Source organism: Lissotriton helveticus, chromosome 11 (assembly GCF_964261635.1).
Source record: "Lissotriton helveticus chromosome 11, aLisHel1.1, whole genome shotgun sequence".
Classification (NCBI taxonomy): domain Eukaryota; kingdom Metazoa; phylum Chordata; class Amphibia; order Caudata; family Salamandridae; genus Lissotriton; species Lissotriton helveticus.
In genome coordinates this window covers 469,667,943-469,692,755 of record NC_136072.1, presented here as the reverse complement: position 1 = coordinate 469,692,755, position 24,813 = coordinate 469,667,943, and the positions used below count along the sequence as shown (strand labels likewise).

Below are 24,813 nucleotides of genomic sequence, written 5' to 3'. Positions count from 1 at the left end.
GAAGGACTGTACCACTTTGAAGACTTGTTTACTGGACTGTTCTGCCTGTAGAATCGAGTCCGCGTAGAAGCGTTTTTTATTATTTCTAATGGCTTTCCGGAATTGGCCACATGACCAGTTAATATATAACATTCTTAAACTTCTTAGAAACAGTCACTGGATGATGTCATCAGAGATGTCATGAGTGATGTCACTGACCATGTCATGAGTGATGCAATATGTGACGTCATCAGAAGTGCATTGCGGGGGCGCGAGTTATAGTTAGCTGAGCTAACTATAACGGCTACATTTCTCTGGTTCTGTATGAGTGAAATGTCAGTCTAACTATAACGTCCCTGAAACCTATGTTTTTTCCAGTGAATTTGAAAGGTTTTTTAAATGCTAATTACTAACTATAACGTCCCTGAAACCTCTGTTTTTTAAGTGATTTTCTAAGGTTATTTAAATGCTAATTCCTAACTATAACGTACATGAAACCTGTGTTTTTTTCAGTGAATTTCTAAGGTTTTTCAAATGCTAATTTCTAACTATAACGTAGTAGTCGCGTTTGCAGAGTGGTGCAGAAAGGAGGCTGGGCCTCCGGCCAGCGCTCAGGAATTAAGCTGCGTAGCACTTACAGGAGGTACCAGAAGCGCTTCTTGGCCCTCAAAGTCCCTCAGGAGTAAAGTGAACTTCATCCCAACCCGTAGTGTGCCAGAAGGTGCGTTTGCAGAGTGGTGGAGAAAGGGGGGCGTGGCCTCTGAAGACCTCTTAGCAATCCCACTTTGTGGGACTTACTGGAGGTAACAGGAGGGGTAGTTGGCCCCTAAGGACAACCTTGGGGGCAAACTACCCCTCCTATTACCTCCATTAAGTGCCACACAGCAGCATTGGTAAGTTCTCATAGCAGGCCACGCCCCCTTTGACCACCAGTCTGCAAACACGCTCCCTGGGGTGCTATTGGATGGGGATTAAAGTCTATTTGCTTGTGGGGGTCCTTAGTGGCCAACTAGCCTACCTGTTACCTCCAGTAAGGCCCACACAGTGGGATTGCTGAGAGGTGGACACAGGCCATGCCCTCTTTCTCCACCATTCTACAAAAGCACCCCCTGACACGCTCTTGGTTGGGGGATGAAGTCCCCTTGCCTCCTGAGGGTACCTGGGGGCAAATTAGCCCTCTTGTTACCTCTAGTAAGCCCCACACAGCTGGGTTACTGAGAGTGGTCAGAGGCCACACACCCTTTTTACACCACTCTGCAAACGCACCTCCTGGCACACTGCTGCTTGGGGGATGAAGTCCACTTTAGTCCTGAGGTCCTCAGGACACAAGGGAACCTCATCACCCCACCAGCAATGCCCCAAGAGGCGCGTTTGCAGAGTGGTGTGAAAAGGGGCATGGCCTCGTACCACCTCTCAGCAATCCCACTGTGTGGGGCCTACTGGAGGTCCCTGGTGGTCTAGTTGGCCCCCAGGGACCCTCAGTAGCTACAGTGACTTAATTCCCCAACACAGAGCACGCCAGGAGGCGCATTTGCAGAGTTTTGCAGGGAGGGGATGGGGCCTCCGGCGAGTTGCTGTTTAAAAAAATAAATATATATTTTAAGAAGGGGGGCTGTGTTGCCCCCCTTCTCTTGAGCCTTTTGGGCCCCAGGGACCCCATCCCCTGGGACCTGTTCCATTTTTTTACTGAAAAGGAGGGGGGCCCCTGAGGCCGATTACAGCCCAGGGGACTCCATCCCCGGTGCTAGGCCTTTCGTTTTTTTGATTTTTTAAAAGGGGAGGGACCCAGGCTGATTTCTACACTGGGACTCCCATCACAAAAAATTATTTTTGGAAGGGGTGATGCGTGGCCCCCCTTCCCTAGGCCACTCTTGGGCCCGGGAACCCCATCCCCCGGGGCCTGGCCAGCCTTTATTTATTTATTTTGTTTTGGAGGGGGGCCACGTGGCCCCCCTCCTGAGGCCAGTTATGGCCCGGGGACCCCATTATTATTTATTAATAATAATAATAAACTAAAAAGGGAGTGGCCCCCCTCCTGAGCCACTTTTGGCCCAGGGGACCCCATCCCCCGGGGCCTGGCCTCACGTTGGGGACCACGGGGGCATTGGGGCTCCCCTGTGGTCCATTGCATTTGGACAAAGGAAGCTGCAAACATGCAGCTCCCCTTGTCCAAAAGCAATTCTGCTTCGCTTCATGGAAGCAAGAGAAGTTTTTCTGCTCTCGCTTCCATGAAAAGAAGCAGAAGTTTGCAATGTCAGGGCCCTAGACCTCGGTCCAGGCCACCACTCTCCCCAGCAGCTGCGCTTCCTCTGCTGCATCGCCCAAGCTCAGAGCGCCTCACCAGTGCAGGGTTCGCACCCACAGCCCGCTCCCTTGCAGAGCTGAGCAGAAGTGCTCCCTGCCCAGCCCGCTATTTGTTGTTTTCTTCTGCCTTTTTTTCGTTCCTCCTGCTGTCCACAGGTATTTTTCTCCTGGTGTTATTTTAAGTTTTATTTTCTCCTGCAACCCGCCGGTTTCCTGCCGCTGCTGCCACTGTGGCCCCTCCTCCCGACACAGCCCCCGCTCCCGCCTCCCTACCTCCCTACCTCCAGTCCCGCCCCCCTCCCCTACTAAATGGGGGCTGCTGCGGAGGAGAACATGTGAACCCCAGACCTCGGTCCAGCCCAGTACTCTCCCCAGCAGCTCCGCTTCCTCTGCCGCATCGACCAAGCCCAGAGCGCCTCCCCAGAGCAGGGTTCGCATCCGCAGCCTGCTCCCTTGCAGAGGTGAGCAGAAGTGCTCCCTTCCTAGCCCGCTTTCTTCTGTCTTTTTTTCATTCCTCCTGCTTCCCACAAGTATTTTTCCCGTGGTGTTATTTTAAAGTTTTAATTTTATTTTCTCCTGCAACCCGCCAGTTTCCCGCCGCTGCTGCCCCTGCAGCCCCTCCCCCCGACATAGCCCCCGCTCCCGCCACCCTACCTCCATTCCGCCCCCTCCCCTACTTAATGGTGGCCGCTGCGCAGCAGGCGTGCAGCTGGCGCACTGATGGAGCGCCTAAGGCAAGCCCGTCTGCCCCCGTCCGCAACCCGACCGCGGCCAGCGCTAGGAGCCCTGGATCTCCGGAACCCCGCCAAAACATCTCCGCCGCCCTCCACGCTTTCAATCCCGGAAGACACAACGGCTGCCAAAGAGCAACACTGAACACCACCCAAGGACAGTTCTCCTGCAGAAACTTCTGACGATCCTTCACCATTGACTGCACCCCCAAGACCGCCGAAAACTCGCTGGACGCCCACACCACTGGAGCCCTGACTTGCATCCTCTTCAACGTACGCTCCCTACACAGACACGCTATAGAGATCTCTCGCCCGAACGTCACCTTCCTCACTGAAACCTGGACAAACGCAACGTCCGTCCCTGACATCGCCACCCCCATCCCCGATGGATACGAGATCCAGAGAAGGGACGACCCACTGCCCTGGAGGAGGACTCTCCATCGCTCACAAGACCTCCCTTTGACTCTCCACCTCCAACACGAGCAACACCCACTCCAACAGAGAACACCTCCACTTCAAGATCCAGACCAACCTCAGGACCATGCTATGGGCACCCTTGCCTACAGACCCCCCGGACCGCACACACAGTCTGCAACCACCATCGCCGACCTTGTTGCACCCCACACCATCACTTCCACGGACTACATTCTAATCGGAGACCTCAATTTCCACCTCTCCAACCGCAGCAACCCTGACTCCATCACCCTCCTCGACAACCTCTCCAACCTCAGACGGAAGCAGTACGTCACCACCCCCACACACAGAACAGGACACACCATCGACCCCATCTCCGCAGGAGCGATGAACATCCATTTCAGCCATACCTCACAGCCCCCCTGGATGGACCACCACTGCGTACACTTCACCTTCAACACTTCCACCGGACCCAAACCCCCCTACGCCCACCTCAAATGAACTGGAGCAAGATCACATAGGAGCACCTGAACACCACCCTCCTCCTAGACCCACACTGCGCCATGACCAACGCCAACTCCGCAGCCAAGGAACTCCACCGCTGGATCTCCAGCTGTGCCGACAAGCTAGCACCCCTCCACCACCGTGGCAAACAACGCCCCCTGAAAGCTGCCTGGTTCACCACCGAACTCCAAGTAGCCAGGCACTACTGCAGACGCCTTGAGAAAACCTGGTGAAACCCGAAAACCATGGAAGACCTGAACAACTACCGGAATGCCCTGAAGGAATACCACCAGTGCTTAAGAGACACCAAGCGGACTTTCATCAACAACAAAATCCACACCAACGCAACCAACGCTAAAGAACTCTTCAACGTCATACAGCAATTCACCAAACCCACCAGCGAAGCCACGGACATCACACCATCTCAGGAACTCTGCAACAAGCTCAGCTCCTACTTCCATCTAAAAATCAAGGCCCTCTGCGACAACTTCAGCGAACAGATGCCGGACACTACCCCACGCGCCACCATCACTGACAAAGAGCTGATCATCACAACCTGGAATCCTGCCATCGTCGAACACACCACGGTGACCATGAAGAACACCCACTCAGTAGCCCCCATGGACCCCTGCCCACCGCACATCTACCACAGGGCCACCGCCGCCATCGCACCCGAACTAGGAAGTACCATCAACGCCTCTTTCGTATCCAGCATCTTCCCGGATGACTGGAAGCAGGCGGAGGTCAACCCCCTCCTCAACAAGCCCACAGCCGACCCGACAGACCTGAAAAACTACCGGCCCATCTCTCTCCTCCCCTTCACTACCAAAGTCACCAAGAGTCTCTTTGAAGAGAACTCCATCCTAGACACCTCCCAGTCCAGATTCCGCAGCAACTACAGCACTGAGATGGCCCTCCTTGCGGCCACTGACGACATCCGCATGCTACTAGACCAGGGACACACTGCAGCCCTCATCCTACTAGACCTCTATTCAGCTTTCGAAACCGTCTCACATCGCACTATCGCAGCCAGACTCCATGACGCTGGGATATGACATACCGCCCTCTCCTGGATCCGATCCTTTGTCTCCGGCAGAACCCAGAGGATCGGACTCCCTCCATTCATCTCCGAACCCACACAGATCAACTGCAGAGTTCCCCAAGGATCATCGCCCAGCCCCGTGCTCTTCAACATCTACATGTACCCCCTCACCGCCATCATCAGACAACACGGTCTCAGCATAGTATCATGCGCCGACAACAACCAGCTCGTCCTCTCCCTCACGGAGAACCCTGAAGACACCGGACTCTGTTTCCAGGAAGGAATGAGGGATGTAGCCGCCTGGATGAAAAGCAGCTGCCTGAAGCTCAACTTGGAGAAGACCGAGGTCATCAAACTAGGACCCTCCACCTCTGCCTGGGACAACACTTGGTGGCCCTCTTCCCTCTGGAGTCCGCCCACCCGACAGACCAAGCACGGAACTTCGGCATCATCCCCGACTCCTCCCTCACCATGACCCGCCAGATCAACTCCATCGCCTCAACTGCCTTTGGATCCTCCGCAAGACCTACAAATAGATACCCCCAGAATTCTGAAGACCCATCACCCACGCTCTCATTTATTTATTTATTTATATGCTTACATAGCGCCGGATTCGACCCCCGAAGGGGTATCTCCGCGCTTGGTTCACCATATGTACTAGAGGCCAAGCTTTAAGAGTGTGCATGGAATTATGCTGTCTGAAACAAATGTGTCTTTATAACCAGCAGACTGGATTACGGCAATGCCCGATATGCCGGAATCTACAAAACTCTTCTCCACAAGCTCCAAATGATCCAGAACGCCGCAGCCAGACTCTTCTTCGGAACCCCACGGCACGAACACATGACCCAACACCTAGGTGACCTCCACTGGCTCCCCATCGAGAAGAGAGTAACCGTCAAACTGCTCACCCATGCATACAAATCTCTCCACAACATCGGACCCAAATACCTTGAACGAGACAGTCTCCTTCCACGTACCCAAGAGGAACCTTCGCTTCGCAGCCCTCGCAGAGACCCCCCACATTCGCAGAACAAGAGCAGGCGGAAGAGATTTCTCCTACGTTGCAGCCAAAGCCTGGAACGAGCTCCCTGTCATCATCAGATGCTCCCCCACCCTCCACACCTTCAGGAAGAACCGACCTGGCTCTTCGACTGAACCGGAGCTGCACCCCCCTCCCCAGCGCCTTGAGACCCTCACAGGTGAGTAGCGCGCTTTATAAGTCCCTGGTTGATTGACTGATTGAGGGCGGGAGCAGTGCTCCCTCCCTGCCATTGAAAACTGCAATGACCTGGGGGTCAACACCCCGGCACATTGTTAGAGCCGGCCCTGGGGGTTGGCGGTCTCCAGGGCCACTAAAGGCTCCTTAGTGTATAAAGCCCCGGGGAGGTGGTGGTCCCCAGAGCCGGGGGTCCACAACTAACCCCTGTATCTTTATTATTCAATGCCCGGGGGCAGTGTGGGAGGGCTCGAACCCCCCCACACTTAGTATTTAGAAGTAGCCCCGGGGAGGTGATTGCCCCGGGGCTTGGGGGCCCATGAGGCCCCGCCCCTAATAAACTGAAGCCCCGTGGAGGTGGCGTTCCCCAGGGCTGCGTGGGGGGAAGGAGCCCCCCAAGCATTTTTTTGTATAAGCCTCGGGTAGGTGGTGGTCCTGGCTGCGGGGGGGGGATGTACCGCCACCGCATATCATTAACAAAGCCCCAGGGAGGTGGCAGTCCCCTGGGCTGGGGGCCGCCGTGGGTCCCAGCTACATATTAAAGCATTGCCCTCAAGACCTGGCCCACCGGGGGGCTTAAAACAAATGAAGCGTGGGAGCCCGTGCTTTTTTTTTTTTTTTAAATTAGGCAGGATTTGCGTATGTTCTGCGAATCTGGCCCCCTGACCAGGCCTAGGGGGTCAGGGTGTTTCTACCCTGCCACCTTTTCTTGTTTTATGATCTTTTTTCTTGTTACTCGGATCAACTGAGTCACAAGATGGCTGCCAATACTTTTTGGTTTAGAGTGTTGCGGAGGGTTCGCGGATCCACCGTGGTCACCAGATATATAAAGATTTTTAAATATTAATATTTCAGGAACTACTGAATGGATTTACACCATTTTCAAGAAAGCACGCTTTCTGAACCAAGAGCTGCTTTTTGCCGAATTTGGTGTAAATCCGTTCAGCAGTTCGGGCTGTAGCTATGTCTAAAGTTTCCTATGGAAATTAACATGGAGAAAACGCGTTTTGGGAACCCCCTATTTTCTCTGCCCCACTTGACAAATCACCCTGAAACTTTCAAGACAGGAGCTGACTGGAGCGCCCCATTAGTTTAAAAAATGTGCGAAGATTCGTCAAACAGCGCCAAAAATATTGGCAAAAGAAAAAACACTTTTCCTAAGGAAACTAGGTCCTAACTATAACTACCTAATTGCGACATATATATCTCGAGACCCAGTAGAAGGCAGAAATCAAAAAGTGACGGCCTGGGAGACAATTTGTTCTGTCTATTTTGCACTTGAAAGAAAGTTACTTTCGGAATTATGAAAAGAATTGAAAAAAGAATAAAAAGGTTAATACTCACGGAGGACAGAGTCTGAGGAGTTTTTTGTGCTGCCGTGTCACAGGTCGTGCAGGACGACAACTTTGTATGTGCACATACAAACACTTACTAATCACCTGAGAAACACCCCTGATGTAAAAAACCCCAGTGTAAAGGAACTCCTGATCAGGGCCAGACTGGGATTGCAAACCAGCCCTGGCAATTAAGTCCGACTGGCCTCCGGGGGAGGGCTGGCGGGAACGCTGCTTTTGTTACAAGGAACCCATTTTGCAGCACTGCTGCAAAACCACCCCACAGCAACAAAAAGGGCCTCACCGGTACAAAACCAGCCCCTACCCTTTCGGCCCACCTGTGAAATACCTGTTGCCCGCTACGGCCAGTCCGGCCCTGCTCCTGATGTACTGACAGCCATGTAATGACTTTAGATATTACGACCTACGTTCGTTCAGTCCACATATCTGTCAGTTCTGGGATGAGAATAACATCTTCAAGTGTTTAACTAATCTAATATGCTTTCATCTTTCTCCTGTTTCAGTTTACGACCAATTAGATACCACCCATTATCAAGGCTATTACACCATGAGTACAGTGGTTCAAAATCTGTTGGTTTCAATCCTGGTGACAGCCATACCCAGATTCATCAAGGTAGGCAATATAGTCATGCGAACAGCATGAAGGGGGCCCTGACAAACAACAGAAGCTAGCACTCTTGATACTGTCCAATCTTTGTAAGAGGGAATGCAGAAAACAACACAGTTCCAGGTTGGGAGAAAAGGCTGGGTGCAAGACTGAACTACAGAAAGTCTTAGATTGCCAAGATAAAAGCAAAAATGCCTTTTGTAGAGGAAACAACTCCCAAAAAAGCCAGTCCATAGCCTTAATGGTAGATACTCCAATTTAGGATGTAAGAGAGAGAAGCATGGATAGCACTGAAGTTAATTATCTTGAATCCAGAAACTTTCCAGGTTCCAGAAGCTGGTTTTCTGGCAAACTCGTCAAACAGGAAAGGGCAAAACTACTTATGTAATGAAAAAGCAAACGTGGAGAAAAACAGGCTGATGGACTAGGCCTGTCAATAACCTCTTGCGGTGAAAATTCAACTTGACAGTAGTAACTCGATAAAAAATATCAAGAAGAATGTTAAAAATACATTTTCAAAACAAAAATGTAACTGGTCTCAGTACTAAGTCCCCTTTCAGCTGATAAGAGAAAAGTAAACAAAAAAAAATTCACAAGCTTAATGAATCCCTATATCAATAGAACATTTGAAAACAAGTGCGCAATATAAAAGTAAGAAAAAGGAACTGGCCCTGTCAAATAAAGAACATTACAGATCCTAGTAGCCTCTCTTTTACCTCTACTAGGAGCAAGTTCGATGAGTAGTGACTAAAAAGAACAGTAGGAGGACATAGGAAAAAAGTAAGGAGTAGAGGCAATGGGAAAGGCTAGGAAAAATAAGATAATAGGATAGGAAGAGGGGACAACAGAGGGAAGGGAAAAATACAAATAGTGAAAATATTTTTCAAAATAAATCAGCACTGCAGAAGGAAACATCGGATACAGATGGAAGGATAAAGAGGGAGAGGACACAAGGATAAAGCATAGAAAAGGGAAACTAACAGGAAAAAAATGGGGAAGACAATAACAACAAAACGCAACAAGTCCTAAGAGTGGGACAGAGGTAGTGTGGGTGATGATAATATATTGAATTAGGTGAAGAAAAGCAAAAATACCAAAAAGGAAGGGCAGTTCACGGGGTGGCCCACTAAAAGAGTAAAGGGGTATTGTTGAAGAAATATAATGCTGGGAAAATCAACAATAAAAAAAATCATATTCAACATTCACCATATTAGTTTTGTTACCCTGGTAGATAGTGACACTTTGTAAAACCGATTAGTCACAATGAAATTCAACAGAGCCTATTACATTAGAGTGTGACTTTTAGAAGAAGGTTTAAGAACAAGCAATCAAACATATTTATCCAAAGCACAAGCCACCAGAAACACAACAGGACACATACGTAGCCCACCCGTAAACATAAAAGAGTCACTGAGTTACCTTATCAGCAATTTTCACAAAGAGGCTGAACCCTTCCCATGTGTTGAGCTGCAGTTTGGATGCTATGTTCTGGCACAGGTCACGAACCTTTGTGTTGGTTCCTACCTCAAATACCTGAGAAATGAGAAAGAAACGTGAAGCGAACATGAAGAGTCCTTCAGTCATAATAAGATGTAGAATTGTCTTATGATCCCATATAATAAGTCAAGCATTCCTGTGATACCAAAGGCATACTTCATGAACTATGCCTTTATGCGCACTTTCAATGCTGAAAGATATTTTCTTGAATTACAAAGAGTGGATCGCAGGGCATCTATGAGATCGGACATTTGATTAAGGCAACCAAATGTTGACTCTAGTTAGAACAAGGACTTTAGGTTTGAACACCATATTGATTTGATGGCAGTACATATACACAGTCATTCTATTTTTAAAAAATGTACATGATTATCATGAAGCTATTTTTACTGATAATAATCAGCTGTTTTTCAGCCTTCCATCCATTTGTGGCTGATCCAGGAAACACTGGTGATACATATTTTTTGGTAACAAGAACCATCTTAGTGTCATGTGGGGCTGATGAATGAAGAGACAGTTCACAAACAGTGGCTGTGACTTGCGCTCTGACTATCTGCGACCTAACTCTGATTTTGCAATACAACCTATGGACAGTCATGTCACAAAAACTCCAGTCGCGGGCACACAGCATGATCTCCATAATTCATATTTATTAGGCAGGCCACTATTGCAGAACCCTGTTACTGGATATAAATACAGGGATGTTGGCCTGCAAGGAACAACAGGCTGCCATCCCTTTATTTGCATTGTCAAAAAGGAAAACCTTTTTCAAGCAGACTGGGCTCCTTAAAGGAACAACTGCTGCTTAAATCCTGTTTGATAAAAGAATTTAGGGGAGCAGGCAGTGGTTTCCTGGGCAGCTGCCTACTACTGCGAGGCTGCTGAAACAATTCACAAAGGAAAAAGTGAATCATTTCCCAACCTAGTTCAGGGTAAGTAACTCATTATTGGTTTGAGACCACAATTGCGGTTACAAATAGTTGATACATTCCTCTCTGACTGAGAAATAGGAGGGGGCACCAGTTTCAAGCCCCTCCTATTTTCAGTTTTTCTACTCCCAGAGCTTATGACCTTAAAATGATTATTATCTTTAGGTCCTAAATTCCCAATACGCATATCACTGCATCATAACTGTTTGTCTTTGAGGTGTCCTTTGCTAACTAGCAACACTATACAAATTTGTGAGAAAGTGGTCAGACGAAGCTGCCCAAAGTGTGTAAATATGAATACCTAATACTCAAAATAAATGACAGAGAATAGGCAATCAAACCAATATAGGCCACTCATACAAAGAGTGGAGAAGAGACCATATCAGCTGGTAGAGAGAGACTGCAGGGATAAGCCACTGCCATGAATTGAGACAAAGGATCAGCACATAGCAGACAAGAAAGAACTGCTGAGGAATCAAGTAAAAAGGGGAAGATGGTTGTATAGCAGCACACAGCCACAAAATATGTGACAAAGTGCCAAGGCAATAATTCCAACTACCTTACAATCAAGTATTGGGATAACAAGTATATGTGTGATTGAAAAGTAAAATGCCACTGACTAATATACAGAAGAAAAATACATAGATAACACAAAACAATGATGAGTGTAAGAAAAAAGTCTAAAAACGTGAACATGGCAGAATTGCAATGAAGTTTACCTTAAACATATGTTAATTTATCTGTCCTACTGTAATCAATCCTTTTTCTTGTGGAATGTTAGAAAATCAATAAAAAATATGATTATAGACACAAGCCAGGGGGAACCAAAATATTCTGGAATAAAGTAAACAAGTTGAAGGAAAGCAAGAAAAATATGAGAAGATGAGTAGATACTAGAACAGAATACTAGTTAAGAGGAAAATAACCCGGTCAGGTAAGAGGGTATGACAAGAAGATAAGAAACTTATGGAAATTGAGAAGAACCTTAGAAAGATGAGCCAAGCCTAGGATAGAGGAGAAAGGAACCTTAAACAGAAGAAGCTAAGGGTAGGGAATAGGAATTTGAGGAAAATAACTCATTTGAGTAAGCAAGAAGAATCTCGGAAGGGGTGAGAACAATCTACAGGAAGATGTGACAAACGTAGGGTAAATGAGGAGAAAGTGAGGATAGATGTCAATGGCATGTGTAAAGTCAAAGCAGTCTAAATAAGTACGAAAAACATGATGAAAGTGGAGGAGGCCCTGTTTCATTTTTAAAAGCAAAGGATGGAAGAAAGAGCACTTACCTCATCAGTGTTGTTAGGGAAGCTGACTTTGTGGAATATCTTGGTACTCATCTGTTGAATTCCCTCCACTTCTACATAATGGGGTGGCTCCTTCCGGGGACCTCTCCTACAGACAGGTGAGTCAGCACTTTTTATACGAGACATTCAGCTTTGCATTTGACACCTCCAATTGATTCAACCAAAAGCATCCTGAAGCCAGTAATACACTCTGATTTTTAGTCAGTAAAATTAATATAATTTTTATTTTGACTTATCATCACTATCTTATCAAATAGCCTTTGTTTCCATAGAAATAAAAAGTCTTACGGCATTGATGAGAAGCTTGCTGCAACCAAGGCAAACAATGGAAAATAAGCTAAAAGTCTAACCTCCTAAACATGCCTTTATAAGAGCTGACCCACATCCCTCTCATGGAACAATAAGCCTTAAAGATACACTCAGCTCTATTGGAAACTGGCATCAAAGATCTGATCACTTCATACATGCAAGCAAAAGTCCGGATTAGTACTAAAGCCTGTTTTGTAATTCCTATCATCAAGAGGAAGAATCAAAAGTGTTTTCGACAGATCAGGAGCAGAGTGAACCAAGCACTCTTTTCAGTTTCTTATTATCCCTACCTTCATAACTAAGACTATTAACTCCATTCTCAACGACATGCTACACATGAAGCGAAACACAGAACTGAGATAGCAAATTTGATATGTTCTAATAATCTATACCTACTATTCCCAACAGAAAACTGGCTTAGAGACTCATCTTGTTTTTGACCTCCCGATATCCTCCAACTATGCTATCATCAGCCCAGACCAGGTCGGAATACTAGATGGATCACTCCTAATCATTTGTTGATCGTCCAATACATGCAAAACCTGAAAAATAACCAATTTTCCTCCTTCGAAATGCCTGTCATTCAAAATACAAACATAAATTCCAAACCCAGTACTTTCCACATTATCTACCATCCACTGTAAAAATATGTTCTATTTGTAGAACAAATCATTGAATACACATCTTCAAAAACATTTAAATCACAAACCAATATCATGCTGGGCAATTCTACCTTGCCCTGTTGGACTGAAGCGACAAGCTAGCTACACTGTTGGCTCTCTTTCTACAGAATACTGACCTTAAGCAATTTTGCACCTCAACCACACATAAAAAGGGAGCTATTCTAGACCTCATAATAATGAGAAAGGGCTGTGTGGCGAAGTAATCTCCTATACAAGTAGACTGCTGGACCACTACCTTATAGCATTCAATATCTAGTGTACCAAAATATTATCTTTGGTCAAATCAATGAAACAAATATCTGGGTAAGAGACTTTGGGAACATCAACCAGGCTATCCTGGAAACACAGACTTATTCCTAGCACAGGAGCCTTCAAGCAATGCCTGATGCAAATTCCATCCTAGAAAATTACAACTCAGTCATGTCAAAGGTCACTGATGGGCCCTGTTAAAACTCAACAGACTCAACAACAAATCATCTCAGTGGTTTTATAATGAGATACTTCAAAACAAGAAAAACACTCAGCCTGCCAGAAAGAATCTGGTACCAAAATCCCTTTAGGATGAACCTGGAAAATCTTCATGCGAGACCTACAAAAAAACAGAACCTGAATGCCAAAGCATCTTTTTTCACTACAGAAATTAACTTGTCAAAAGAGTGCCCAAGAAAAGCTCTTTGATGTTGTGAAAGAAATCCACATCTTCTCCTTTGATGCTAACTATATCCAAGACTCACCCGAGAACTGTGGAAAATTCTTACATTTCTTCAATGTAAAAGTAAAAAAAGATTGAACTATCATTTACCATCACAGAGAGGAGCTCACTCAAGATCTCCTAACGTGCAAGCCCAATACTAATTGGTCCTCCTTCAAAGAGGTTACACAGATTGAACCGATAAATACAATACCTGAGATCAATTCCCCATCTCACTCCACAGGCCCTGTTCCAGCACAAATAGTGAATAATATAACTGCATAATAGGTCACAAACAAACATTTACACTAACAACATTAAGAAGTTCTGCACAGTACTGAATCTCTTTCCCAGCAAACGTTATAGAAAGCAGCTTAGCAAAACAGCTAAAAACCCAGGAGAGGAAATGTGCTTCTCCAAAATCTACAACTGGTTTTCAGATTAGGATACAGCACTGACATGATGCTGCTTTACATGGTGGATAATGCCCTCGAATAATAGACAACAGAAATTCATGCTTCCTCATTCATCTACACCTACGAGCAGCGCCCGCCACGGTTGATCATACTGCCCTTTATTGGGATCTGCGTCACAGTTCTGAATTGGTTTGAATCCTACCTGGGCAATCAATTTCAACAAATAAAACTGTCAAACTTCCACTTTTTCTCCAAACTGCTTCCACAAGGAGCTCAACAAGGGTTCCAGTCTCTCCCCAACTGTCTTCAGTCTGTACATGGAACTCCTCAACTCTTTCCTAAGACAACATAAAATATAATTTCATCTATGATCTGACAACACTCAGATGTACTTGAAAGTATCCTCCTCAGAAGACATTGAGAGGCTAGCTAGGGCTCTTGACTTGAAATTCTGGATGAATCAACTTCACCTCAAACTCAAGACCCAGAAAACAAAGTTTGTCTTATTTTCTCCTTTCTGTAACACTTCGGTTCATACCTGAATAAATGCTATAAAACTAATGCATCGCAAGATCTCCATTGAGGAGATCTCAAAATCTTCATGGTTCTTCTTCAACAAAAATGTGCATATGTAAGCCACATTAATGATTTAACAAAAAGAGCCTTCACTCATTCAGACACCTAAGTGGCATCAAGTCCCTCGTATCTTTGGAAGATTTAAAAACTGTAGTCCAATCAGTAGGGTTCTTGTGCCTAGATTACGGAAACTCATTTCTGACTGGCATTCCCAAAATCCTCCTGACCTACTAAGAGATGTGCCCGATACAACCACTAGTCTAGTCTCAGACACCAATAGATCAGTGCCTATCACACCAATATTGATCACTCTTAATAGGCTCCCTGTAGTGGCTAGATGTCTGTTGAGATCAGCCTGCGTAATTCATAAAGTAAATCACAGAAAGGCAACAAACAATCTTGTAAAGAAATTAACCATAGGAGGCGGTTCCATAGCGCTCTGCCTGAAAACCCCTCTCTTCAATAAAGCCACCACCCTAAATTAAGCCTTCTCAGGAAATGCCCCAACAATTTGGAGCTACATCTACCTGTAAGAAAACATCAACCTCTCAAACGACATTTTAAGGAAGAAGTGAAAATATTACTATTTGTATTGCATTTCTAAATATAATTGAATACTAAAAGTCCATCAAACTGATAATAAACCTTTGTATTCAGGAAAAACACAATAACTGATAACAGTGTAAAACCAGGCGTAAGCACATATTCAAAAACCAGTTGGAAATGGTACTCTACAAAGTCCTATAATAGGTTATACAATTATGCTACTATGTAAAGTGCATTGATACACTGCAGGTCTTGCTTGTGGTACACAAATCTGAAAATAAATAAATAAAGGTACATTTATACCAGCCTTCTAACCTTTAAGTGAACTGATTCTACAAAAAGCACAAAGAAAATGTTGAGTATGGCCAAGAAAAGTCTTGTAGAAAGATGTAAAAAGAACACAATTACTCATACCGAATGACATTCTTTATCCTCTTTAGACAGTCCAGGGCCAGGGGTTCTTTCCGGCGACTCTCAATAAATTTCTGCGCATGGCTTAACAGTGACTTACTAGGAGGGAACAGACCAGTGCATAGCCAGAGTAACTGCCATCCACTGCTCACACTGTACCTAAAACACAGAATGAGAGGAACAGCAATCAGCTTTTGATAGCAAATCACACACTGACCTAGAGCATGCACTCAAGCTGCACCACAGAAACATCTACTGAGCATGTGCTGACCTTGACTCACAATGCTCTTACTTCAGAGATGGAGTACTGTAAACAGCCTCCTCTGAACACACTTAATATTCAGATTGATGTAGGTATGGTACAGTTATCCCACACTGCTCTTAACAGAGCAAAGTTTGAACTGGCTCAGCTAGAAACTGCACGCTCAAAACTGAGAGACAGCAGAATGTTTCTGCCTCTAAATAGCTTCTGCAGTAACATACTTAAATACATCAAAAGACAACTTTCTTTGATAGTGTCCAGCCTCTGAGAATCCTGCCCCTTTGTATGTCCTAATTTATTTTAGTGAGTGGATTTATTTAGCACTTTATAACACAGTGGTTTTGTCACTACTTTTTGAAATGAGAAATATTAGGTAATCGCCAGAGTTACATGCGCAGGCTATGACGGGTATCGGCAAGAGCCATAGTATGAGTATCTGTAAGGAGGGTATGGGTTCCTGAGGATACCAAGCATACTGTTTGATTCGGAGCAGTGCACGTTTTGAGCAGGAGGATAACCGTTATGACGGAGTAGGTAGTTCTGGCTTTATTGATAACATTTACTAATTGTGTTATTTTGTGTGAGACTGGGTTGTGTGGGATAGTAGGGGAATTAACAGACCTGGAAGGATTGTCCTATGTGGGAGATGTAGTTGAAGGTGCGCCTCTGAGAGAAAGACACACACATGCTTTCTCTCTTACGCTACCACAATTTCTCCTGGCTGAGTCTCCAGCATATCTTTCTCTGAGCCCCATCATGGCAGCAGTCTCCCTCCCAGGCATTCAGCATCACAGTAACATAGAATCTATCCCCCTGAAAAGGCACTAGTAGAAATGTTCCTTGGCAGCAACTCTCATCTCTTGGCTGTGCTTTTTGCACACCTAAATATTGGCACCATATTGGCATCATCTCTCCTGCTTGAGTCTGTGTTAAGGTTGGGTTCTTGCTCATACTCACCATCTCACCTGCAACTGCAACCCTGCTCAGGTAGTGCCTGCTTTCATATTTGGCTGTTTGACACTTACCTATTGCTATTATCCGTCAATTGCTTCATAATTTGACAATAGATTTCATCCCGCAGGGTCTCTTCTTGGATTGCACCCATGAAGATCTGGTCTGTGAGCTCCACCGGAGATCTCGCCTGCTTGGCTGGATAGTCACCCATGTATCTCATAATGGGTGGAAGTAGAGTTAAGGACATGTGAACTGCTCACCATGTGATCACACTTCAGTTCAACTAATCTCTATCATCATCTGAAGATTCCCACACTGCCCTATATAGCTGCGGCACTCCATGATGGTGTGGGTGGTGCATGGGAGTGATGGCTTCTAAACTACAAGTGGCCTCTCTATTTCACTTAAAGTAGTTTGTCATATCACATTAAAAACACAGTCATCATTTGCAAGGCCTCACAAAGTACTATTGATAACCAACTCAGGAAATAGATTCCACTAAATTATGCTAAAAAAACACTGGGGTAGTGATCATTACCTAAATCTTAACATTTCTTAGTGGAGTATGGTGGTTTCACACTAAGGTGTGCCAGACAGGCTGTATGGGACACTGCACGGAAATGACAGGTGTGTCTCTTGAAAGGAATGGCTGCAGAATCATTAGAGGATATTGCCTGAAAAGGACAGGATGATCTCACACTAAGGTCGTTCACTATCACTTACGAGGTCCTGCTTGGGAGGCACAAGCTTAGCACACACTGCACTGGGTGCACCTGTATGGATTATTGCGGGGAGGGAGACACAAGTCACATGCAAAAGAATGTCACTGTATTTGTATGGCAGCCTATCTCAAAGCAAACCAGTAGGTCACACTGCAGGGTGGGTCACTATAGAAGTAATGGAAATAGTATGGCCGGGATACACTGGGCTAACAGTGCACTTAAGTAAGTCAAGAAGGAAACATTTGGCTTGAAGAGTCAGCCCATTATTTTACTTTATGGAAATTATGCATTTTTTGTCTGCTTCACTAAAACTCCCTCTATTTCATTTCCATCATGCAGAGGTAGTTTTCTTTCATGAAGTCAAAGATGTGAGCAAGACACTCAGTAGCAACAAACTGAATTGCAAATCTACTCTCTATTGGGAAGCTTATTTGGGTGCCCTCTATGTACTTTGGAATTGGAGATTGCTTGATCAATCACCTATGTAATAGGGCTTGCGTAAGAATTGAATCATAAGTGAAAGGGAAGATCCGCCTGGTAATCTCTAAAGGTGTCACTGAAGTTTCTTTGCAATGCTGTAGTGTAAAGAGCACTCACTGTGGAGGCCTGTAGGCACAGTTTCTTCATTTGCGCCCGTACATCATTTTCAGACAACATATACTGTGGCTTAGGACTATAGAATGAGGATGCACAGGATCTATCTTAAATCAGCAATGCATCTAAATGGTCCATGCATCTCAACCATATTACCACCTTAAATGAGATACTTCTATTTCTGTAGAACACGGTACAGTACAAAAGATCTGCATTTAACATGGTGAGGTTAGGGTAGACTTAAAAGCACCATGAATCCTCCTTGCAAAAGAAAGAAAAACACTTTTGTTACTACTCTTTAGTGATTTTTACACTGCACTACAGGCCTCATTTTTTTTTTGTTTGAATATGTTTATTGCATTTTTTGACACATCACAACATTACACATATGAAGAAAATGATTAATTATGCCGTAGTACAGAAGACGTGTCAGAGGTCGCTGCGGTCGTTCATGCACATGAAGGAGTTCGACCGTAAGGATCAATTTAAAAGCAGCTTAGTTATAATAGTGTGTCAACATCATTAGCTACAGGCATATCCAAAAGAGAATATTGATCTACATAGGTGGTGATAATGCAAGTGTTGCTTCCCCATATCACAGCAGACATTTGTTCAGGTCGGACCATAGTCTATGCCATGGCAGTAAATCAAAGTAGGTTGGGCACATCAGCAATACAACATATATCCAAAGCTTTATTACAAAACTAACAAGTGTAAAGAACAATCTGAAAGGTGCGGAAACGAGAGACTGGGCAGTGTCCAACAGCGAGTGCGTGTGTATGTGTGTTGCTCTCGGGGCAGGCGGGTGGGAAAAGGCATGTACCATGTTATATCGTCAGTGAGGATCCAACTACAAGATCTACCAAGTGCGCAGCGGGGGGGGGAGGAGAGTAGGGGGAGGGGGGGGGGAAGGGGGGTCGGGGGGGGAAGAGGGGGGAGAAAATGTCCAGCCGGGACCATGCAAAGAGAGGCACTAGCGTTTAAACAATGCCACTCTGCAGGCACACCTGATGGTAGGTCGTCAAGGTGCTATCCCAGTCTATCGCTATGGGATACTTGCAGAGCCCCGCTGTCTCTTCGCTATGTAGCGCTACACTCTCCGCCCTTGCCCAGTTGTCAAACGAATTACGCCAGTGTATCGCCTGGGGGGGCGCGTTGTTCTTCCAGCCCCTGGTAATGAGGCGCTTCGCAGTTATCAGCCCCAGGTCCCAGAACCTCTCCCGGACTTTTGTCTGTTTCGTTCTTCTGAACAAGCCCAGCAAACAAGCTTCCCATGTAAGTGGCAAGCTGCCTCCCGTCGCTTTTGCCAAGGTATCTGACACTGTAGACCAGTAGGTATGCAGAGAGGGGCATGTCCAGAGTGCATGTAGGAGTTGTGCATCTACAAGTCCGCATCTGGGGCACGCTGATGTAGTAAGTCCGAAGTATCTATTGATCTTATCAGGGGACAGATAGGCACGGTGTACGATGTAATATTGTATAATCTTAAAACGTGCATTGCGCGGTATGTGTAGTGTCCCGGCTAGTATCTGCGCCCATTCCCTGTCAGTCCAGTCCCTGCCTCTATCGGCTGTCCATTTGTCTCGCAGCCGCTGTAACGAGAACTGCGTGTGTGCGTGCAGCGCCTGGGCGAGCCAATGCACCACGTGTGAGCCGTTCCCCATCACATGTAGATATTGAATTAGCAGATGCGTTGGGGCCTCCTCCATCAGCGCTCCCCATGCCTGCGTCAATATACGCAGAAGCGTCGCATGTGTCAGAAATTGCCCAGCCAGTAGGCCCGTGTTGTCCGCTAGAGTCGCAAAAGGAAGCAGGGTGCCATCTTCAAACAAGTCGCCCAGGCTCTCCAAATCAGCTGCCGCCCAGCTGTTCAACGCAGGCCCCGCGAGTGCCCCCCCTCCCAAGGTGTACCCAGTATTGGCAGGTTAGGTGCGTATGGCTTGGTAGCGCCTGTGAGTTTCAAACTCCTCACATAGCACTTTCTCACCACCGCAAGATGTAGTTGATCAGGGCAGCGGGTCTTAGTTAAGGGATGAAATAACGCATGTATTTGCCGGGCTGTCATAACCGCATCGTCCGAGGCAGTATCCCCCAAATTCTTCCCACTCAGCCAGTAAGTGACCCACTGCAACTGCGCTGCTAGATAATAAAGCTCGTGATTAGGAACCGATAACCCTCCGCTCTCCGTCGCAGCATATAGAGTCTTCAACGCAACTCTGGGGCACCCTTTGTTCCAGATCAGGAGTCTGGTTAGAGTTTCCAGTTCGCGGAAAATGCGAGTAGGGACATATACCGGTAGGTTTGCATAAAAGTACAGCAACCAGGGTAGGGCGATCATCTTTGCCAGTGTAATGCGACTGGGGACGTTCAACGGGAGAGATGTCCAAAAGGACATTGAGCTGTAAGTGACGAGATTGTTCTCGTGAGGTTACCGTCCAACAGATCAGCAGAGTCACGATAAACTTGAATTCCCAGATATCTAAACACGGTTGGATACCAAAGGAGTCGTTCACCTATTACCGTAATGTCGCATTCCGGGGTGTCCGTGGCGAAAGCGTACACCCCTGATTTCGCCCAATTAACACGAAGTCCCGACACGTCTCCAAAGTCGCTAAATATGGTAGTGAGCGCACACAGAAAACGGGTCAGGTCTCTAACGTAGATCAGTAGATCGTCAGCATACAATGACACCGAGTGCACCCCCTCAGCCAGGGGGATAACCCAATCCGCGCCGGAAGCGCGCAACTGCGCAGCCAAGGGTTCCATCATTAGCGCAAAAATCAGGGGGGAGAGGGGGCAACCCTGTCTGGTGCCTCTCTGCACTCGGACCGGGTCAGAGAAAAGCCGGCCCGTGCGTACACGCACCACAGGGTCAGAGTAAAGGAGTTCCACCATACGTATGTAGGCAGTTCCCAGTTCAAATTTTCCCAGTACTTGCATGAGGTAGGGCCATTCCACTGAATCGAACGCTTTCTCAAGATCCAGAATTACACATCCCGATCGTGGCCACCGGGTCACAGCCAAACTCTGCACACGAAATAGTCGTCTGATGTTATAAGACGTGCTGCGGGTGGGCACAAAACCATTCTGGTCAGTGTGTACCAGTGTGGGGACCAGAGGCGCCAATCTCTGAGCCAGTGCGGACGCTAGGATCTTGTAGTCCGTGTTAAGGAGGGCAAGTGGCCTGTAAGATCCCATATTGAGCCCGTCCCTACCAGGCTTCAGAAGTGATATCACGTTCGCCTCGTTAAGAGTGGGTGGGAGAGTGGCATCTTCTATTGCCGCCTGATACATCCGCAAAAGCTCGGGGATGAGGATAGTAGAGTAGGCCTTGTAAAACTCCGCAGGCAAGCCATCAGGGCCTGGGGTCTTACCGTGAGAAAGGGAGAATATAACAGTCCGAAGTTCCTTCGCCGCAAGCGGCGCGCCCAGGTCGTCGCGCTGTGTATTAGTGGCCGTTGGCAGTGGCAATTCCGATAAGTACCTGGAGATATCATCACCAGTGGCTCGCAAACGGGAGCGGTACAGATCAACATAGTGACTTGTAAAAACCTCATGTATGGCTCTCTGTGTGTATACAACGGAACCTTGTGTGGTACGGATTGCCATCACCCGTAACGTTTGAGTGTCTCGCCGTATCAGCCAAGTCAAGAGCTTGCCGGCTTGTCCCCAGCGTGTGTGTGTGCGGGCCAAGTGTGCGGAATAATTCAAGTTCTTCAATCTGTCCAGAAGTTGCGCATGTTGTTCACGGGCAGTCACCAGTCTCGTATTGTGGCCCTCCGCTGCCTCCTGCTCGCCATCTAGTAGGGTAGATTCCACCCTCGTCAAATCCCTATCCACCTGGCGTCTCATTCCCGCCTGCGTGCCCAGACAACGAACACGTGTGACCACTTTAAACGCATCCCACTCAACCTGCGGGGTGGACGCAGTGTCAGTATTATCCTCAAAATATCGTAGAATGTGAGATGAGAGTGATTCCTGGAATGGGGCGTCTGGTAAGACATCCGGCTGGAGTCGCCACATGGGGATCGGTGGGTGAGGGTGTTCCCAGGTAAAGTCAAGAGTGTGAGGGTTGTGGTCTGAGTGAGTGCGACCCAGATAGCAGGAGTCCGTGACATGAGGTAGCAGGTCACTAGTTAACATGAATCTGTCAAGTCTGACATGTAGTGTGTGTGCACCCGAGTAATACGAATAAATCCTCGTGTTGGGATTGCGAGTGCGCCAGACATCGTGAAGATCCGACTGTGCTGCCCAGTCGGCGAATGCTGGCGATGTTCCGATCATCGGCGCATTTGCCAGTGGGGGAAATGAGCGGTCCAGCCGGACATCCAGCACACAATTGTAGTCGCCCCCAAGTAAGAGTGGGACGCCTGTCCATGGCGCTAGTGCTGTCGATAATCGCGTAAGAAAACGTCCTTGTTCAGTGTTGGGGGCATACACAGAGGCTATGACTATCTGCTGTCCATCTAGTCTACTGTGAAGTATCACATATCTGCCCTCAGTATTCAGCGTATTTTGAGTGAGAGCAAAGGGGACCCCTGGGCGGATCCATATCAAAGATCCACGCGCATATGCTGAGAAACCTGTGGCTTACAGTTGTCCCCTCCACCGGCGCTGCAGTGTGTGTGTCTCTTGTTCTGTCAAGTGTGTCTCTTGTAGCAGCACTACCTGCACCCGGTGTCGCTTGAGATATGAGTATACCTGGTAACGTCACGAGATGGTGTGCATGCCACGCACGTTCCAGGTGCAAAATTTACAGTAGACATTGCAACTCCTTCTACCCACCCCCCACTCCCACCCCCCACCCCCAACACCCACCCGCATCATCCCACCCAGCAGCACAACAGATCAAATTGCCATACCATGCCCCTTGTAACGTCCGCACTGACCCACCGCCCCTCAAGCACACATCAAAGGGAAAGGAAAAGAGTATCAGTCTCATAAACTTGGGAAACATAATCATAATTCCAAAAGGACAACAGGGGAACGTGTTGCCGTCCAAACGCTCAAGTGAGCACTAACAGTCCGTAAGTTCAAGGGGGGTGCACTGAGGTTGTAGTATTAAATGTACCAAGGATTCATGCAATCAGGGTGAGGGTATAGGCTCCCCACCACAGGCAGTCTTTGTTAGACAGCCCATCAACAGCGAAAGTTTCCAGTGCATGGGGTAGCCAGTCTGAGCAGGCCAGGAGCCAAGTAATCGGCAGTTGTGTTAGGCGGGCGCACATAGGCACTCACATCTGGGGGGGTACGTCCACCTCCCCTATACAATCCCGGGACTCACCAGTAGTGGGATCAACCATTACAGGGTACAAGTATTAGGTTCGGCACTCAAGTTCGCAGCAAGCAAATCCGAACCTCGCCGTCGCATCAGTGTAGCACCCCCAGCAGCACACCAGCAACCTAAGGACCCTGTAGAACATCAGCTGCAGATGCGGCTTTGCATCACAAATGCAGGCCGTGTAGATTAAAGCAATGTCAATGGAGCAGGTCAGCGGTCTGTGGTGTAACATCTGGAAGATCTCCCGATATCTGGGAGTCTGTCAATCCGTAAAAGTACTCATCATCGCTCACCTGTCGTTCAGGGCTAGTTCCTGGGGCAGGGTCTCCCGACACCGATCCACTGATCTCCGCCACCATGCGGAGGGCCTCTTGTTGTTCAGTTTGCCGGTGTTCTGGAGTAGGGCCCACGTCTGTTTCTGCACGTGTTGAATTCGCCATTGAGGGTCTCCTGCGCCGGCGCCGTCGAATTCCTCTGTCGCGGCGCATCCTCGGGGGCATCCCACCAGGTTCGTTGTCAACACCCGAGTCGAGCCAGGCCTCAACCGCCGCCGGGGTGTTGAAAAAGTGTGTCTTGTCCTGAGCCACGACTTGTAGGCGAGCAGGGAACAGCAAGGAATATTTGAGAGCCAGGCGGCGGAGGCGTTGCTTCACTGCCAAGAATGAGTGTCGCTGACGTTGTACTTGGATTGTGTAGTCAGGGAAGAACATAATTTTCGCGTTGTCAACCCTGACTTCGGATAACTTCCTAACTTCACTCAGAATAGTGTCGCGATCACGATAGTTCAACACACGGATTAGCATTGGCCTCGGGTTGGAGCCCTCAGGGGGAGGTCGGGTCGGCACATGATGGGCTCGCTCTACAACAAAGTGCTGCGAGAGGGTGTCTTCCGGGAGAATGGCTCTGAGCGGTGGCTCCACATGCTCCGGCGCTTCTCTATGCTCCCACCGCTCCGGCAGGCCCACTATGCGGATGTTGTTCCTTCTAGCCCGGCCTTCCGCATACTCTGCGCGATCTTCCAGGAACTCCACCCTGTTAAGAAGATCTTGAACATGTTTGTCCATCTGAGTGATCTTGGGAGTCAGATCTGTCATTGCGGTCTCCAGGGTGGTTGTCCGCTCAGAGAGCTTTTTGTGGTCGGCTCGGAGGTGCGTCAGATCTATGGCCACACTGTCAATTTTAGTCTCTAAAGAGGTGTGGGTCAGTTGCATCGACTCCTCCAGCCTTTCCATTGCTGCCAACATCGTGTCCAGTTTGGAGGCCGTTTGGTCCTGCTCAGCCTGCTTCGCCATCTTACCCTTCGCCTGCGCGCCGCTGGTTACGGCTCTTGTTTTAGGCCCCGCAGACATGGGAGGCTCCGCAGTGTGTAGGCAATTGTATGTGTCAGGGAGCCCTTTTACGCAGTCCACGGAGTAATAGCTCACCGAGGGGGCGACGCTATTCAGCTGCAAGGAACTTGAGTATCTTGTGCCCTGTAGAAACG

General features: G+C 47.5%; 1 protein-coding gene across 1 annotated transcript in view; it reads right to left on the bottom strand.

Moving 5' to 3' along the window:
* The window catches only part of MYO7B (myosin VIIB), a 1,196,498-nt gene that overhangs the window by 189,312 nt on the left and 982,373 nt on the right, over positions 1-24,813 (bottom strand). The window contains exons 38-41 of the mRNA XM_078666047.1: positions 16,805-16,958; positions 15,521-15,676; positions 11,868-11,973; positions 9,575-9,688 (exon numbers count right to left, since the gene is read on the bottom strand). Of these exons, the coding sequence (XP_078522173.1) occupies positions 9,575-9,688; positions 11,868-11,973; positions 15,521-15,676; positions 16,805-16,958 (530 nt within the window). The remainder of the gene's footprint in view (positions 1-9,574; positions 9,689-11,867; positions 11,974-15,520; positions 15,677-16,804; positions 16,959-24,813) is intronic.